At 45.4% G+C, this 1,723-nt stretch overlaps 1 protein-coding gene across 1 annotated transcript; it reads right to left on the bottom strand.

The window, feature by feature from the left end:
* Positions 1-1,344: 1,344 nt before the first annotated feature.
* PHALS_04311 (uncharacterized protein) lies at positions 1,345-1,587 on the bottom strand (the record flags this gene model as incomplete). Its single annotated transcript, XM_024718403.1, has 1 exon — positions 1,345-1,587. One exon carries the CDS (start codon positions 1,585-1,587, stop codon positions 1,345-1,347), a length of 243 nt encoding a protein of 80 aa, XP_024583805.1.
* Between the last annotated feature and the right edge of the window lie 136 nt (positions 1,588-1,723).

Raw genomic sequence — 1,723 nt, 5'->3', positions numbered from 1 at the left:
TCGGCGAGGTCGGAGTCGCCACTAGTCGATGAGCAAGCGGTGGTACACATCCGCGCGTAACGATTAGTGGGCTTTCGAATACACCAGAGCTGTAACGAAATTATAGGCAGGCGAAAAGAAATAGTTACTCAATAAACTTACTTAAGGTTTCCCTTTGGCAAGTTTTTGCAGGCGCCGTTGTCGCCAACGACATGGTGCACTTCTGTCTGGATCGTTTTAAACTAAGAGGAAAGGTCGTTCAGCACATCACGCTACCCTCTGGTGCGTGGGGCAGGTCTTGTTTCGGGCTCGATACTTGGTCGGTAGCTGTAACAGCAATCTCAAGGCGACGATCTGGTCTATACAAGATCGAAAGATAATGGTATCCGCCTCGACATATGTGTCGTGCTTCTTACTTCACAAAAGCACGTGTAAAAGAGTGGTCTAGTCAGCCGTCGGCTTCACTGTAAATCTGTGAGAGGAGGGTAACTGGAAAGTCGCTGCGACCTTTCGCATCGGAGAATCACTCGACGTTTTTACTCGGTAAGCTTTAGGATTGTCAGTCGCAAGGCCCGTACCTTTGGCGGAGGATTGCTAGGCCATGTGATGGTGTGTAAGAGAGATGACCCTCGATATAAAGATGCTTTTAAATGCAGGTACTATAGGAAACAAGACTGAAGCGGAAGACCGTACACCGCGGGTTAGTGACGAACGTTTACTCGTGTGAAATTCCCTGAAACGTAAAGAGCGATGCCAATGTGATCCACATCTTGCCGGGGAAGAGGGCCACGGGGCATGTGCTATGGCTCGTACACCTCATCCTTCCGTATTTTTGTGCATTCAAATAGTGGACGATTGCACAAAATTCAAATTATGCATTATTTGTAAATATTCCGAAGTACCCAACTATTGGTGATGGAATGATAGGACTATGTAGAGGAGTAAATTCCTGGTATATGTGTTCTGATAGCTTGACGTCAAGCAATACCGATACTTATGGAAATCGGATTTATTGAAACGCATATATATAACGGATTTTCCCGATAAGAGTCCGGTCTTCTATTTATTAGTACCGGACTCAAGCCCAAAAAATCCGGATTTTTATCAGAAAAACAGAATATTTTAGTGACAATGTGATAAAAGCGATTTTGGTTTTTGAAGTACGTCACAAACTAAAAAAATACAAAAAAACATTCTTAACAATTCTAGACAAGATACCTCCGACACGGGTTCGCTACCACGTGTTTTAGTCCATGATGGACCGTAGGCGTTGTGCGTGGGAATTAATTACCCGAGGACATGCTGAGGGGTGTTCCAAAACTGTGCTGAAGTGAGACAGTTTTTTATGTTTTTAGGGACTGCTTCCTATTCATCAATCACAACTTCAATTTCATCATGAGCGTTGTCCAGAGCGTCAAGGTTGAAAACATCCGCATCCACACTGCTGTCATCGTCCGTCTTGTAGCTCTCTCGAAACAACGTACCGTACACGTCATGTCGAGCAACAAACCAGTCTTGGTAGTTGTCTGCAAAGCCAGCACCAATGATGGAGTTAACGACAGCGTCTCCATCGGTCTGTGCCCATGCGTTGCAAACCCACGAACACATTGACTTCACTGGTGGCGGCCTGGGATTGCCATATTTGGTGCATCTCACCTGGTCACTCTCCTTCCACGCATTGATTTCAGCATACAATATGTCCTTGAAGTATCGATAGATGCCGATATCACCAGCCTTGGTCACC

Source organism: Plasmopara halstedii (genome assembly GCF_900000015.1).
Source record: "Plasmopara halstedii genome assembly, contig: Scaffold_2592, whole genome shotgun sequence".
Lineage (NCBI taxonomy): Eukaryota > Oomycota > Peronosporomycetes > Peronosporales > Peronosporaceae > Plasmopara > Plasmopara halstedii.
Note: the sequence above shows the minus strand (reverse complement) of the source record. Positions and strands in the feature narration are given on the sequence as shown.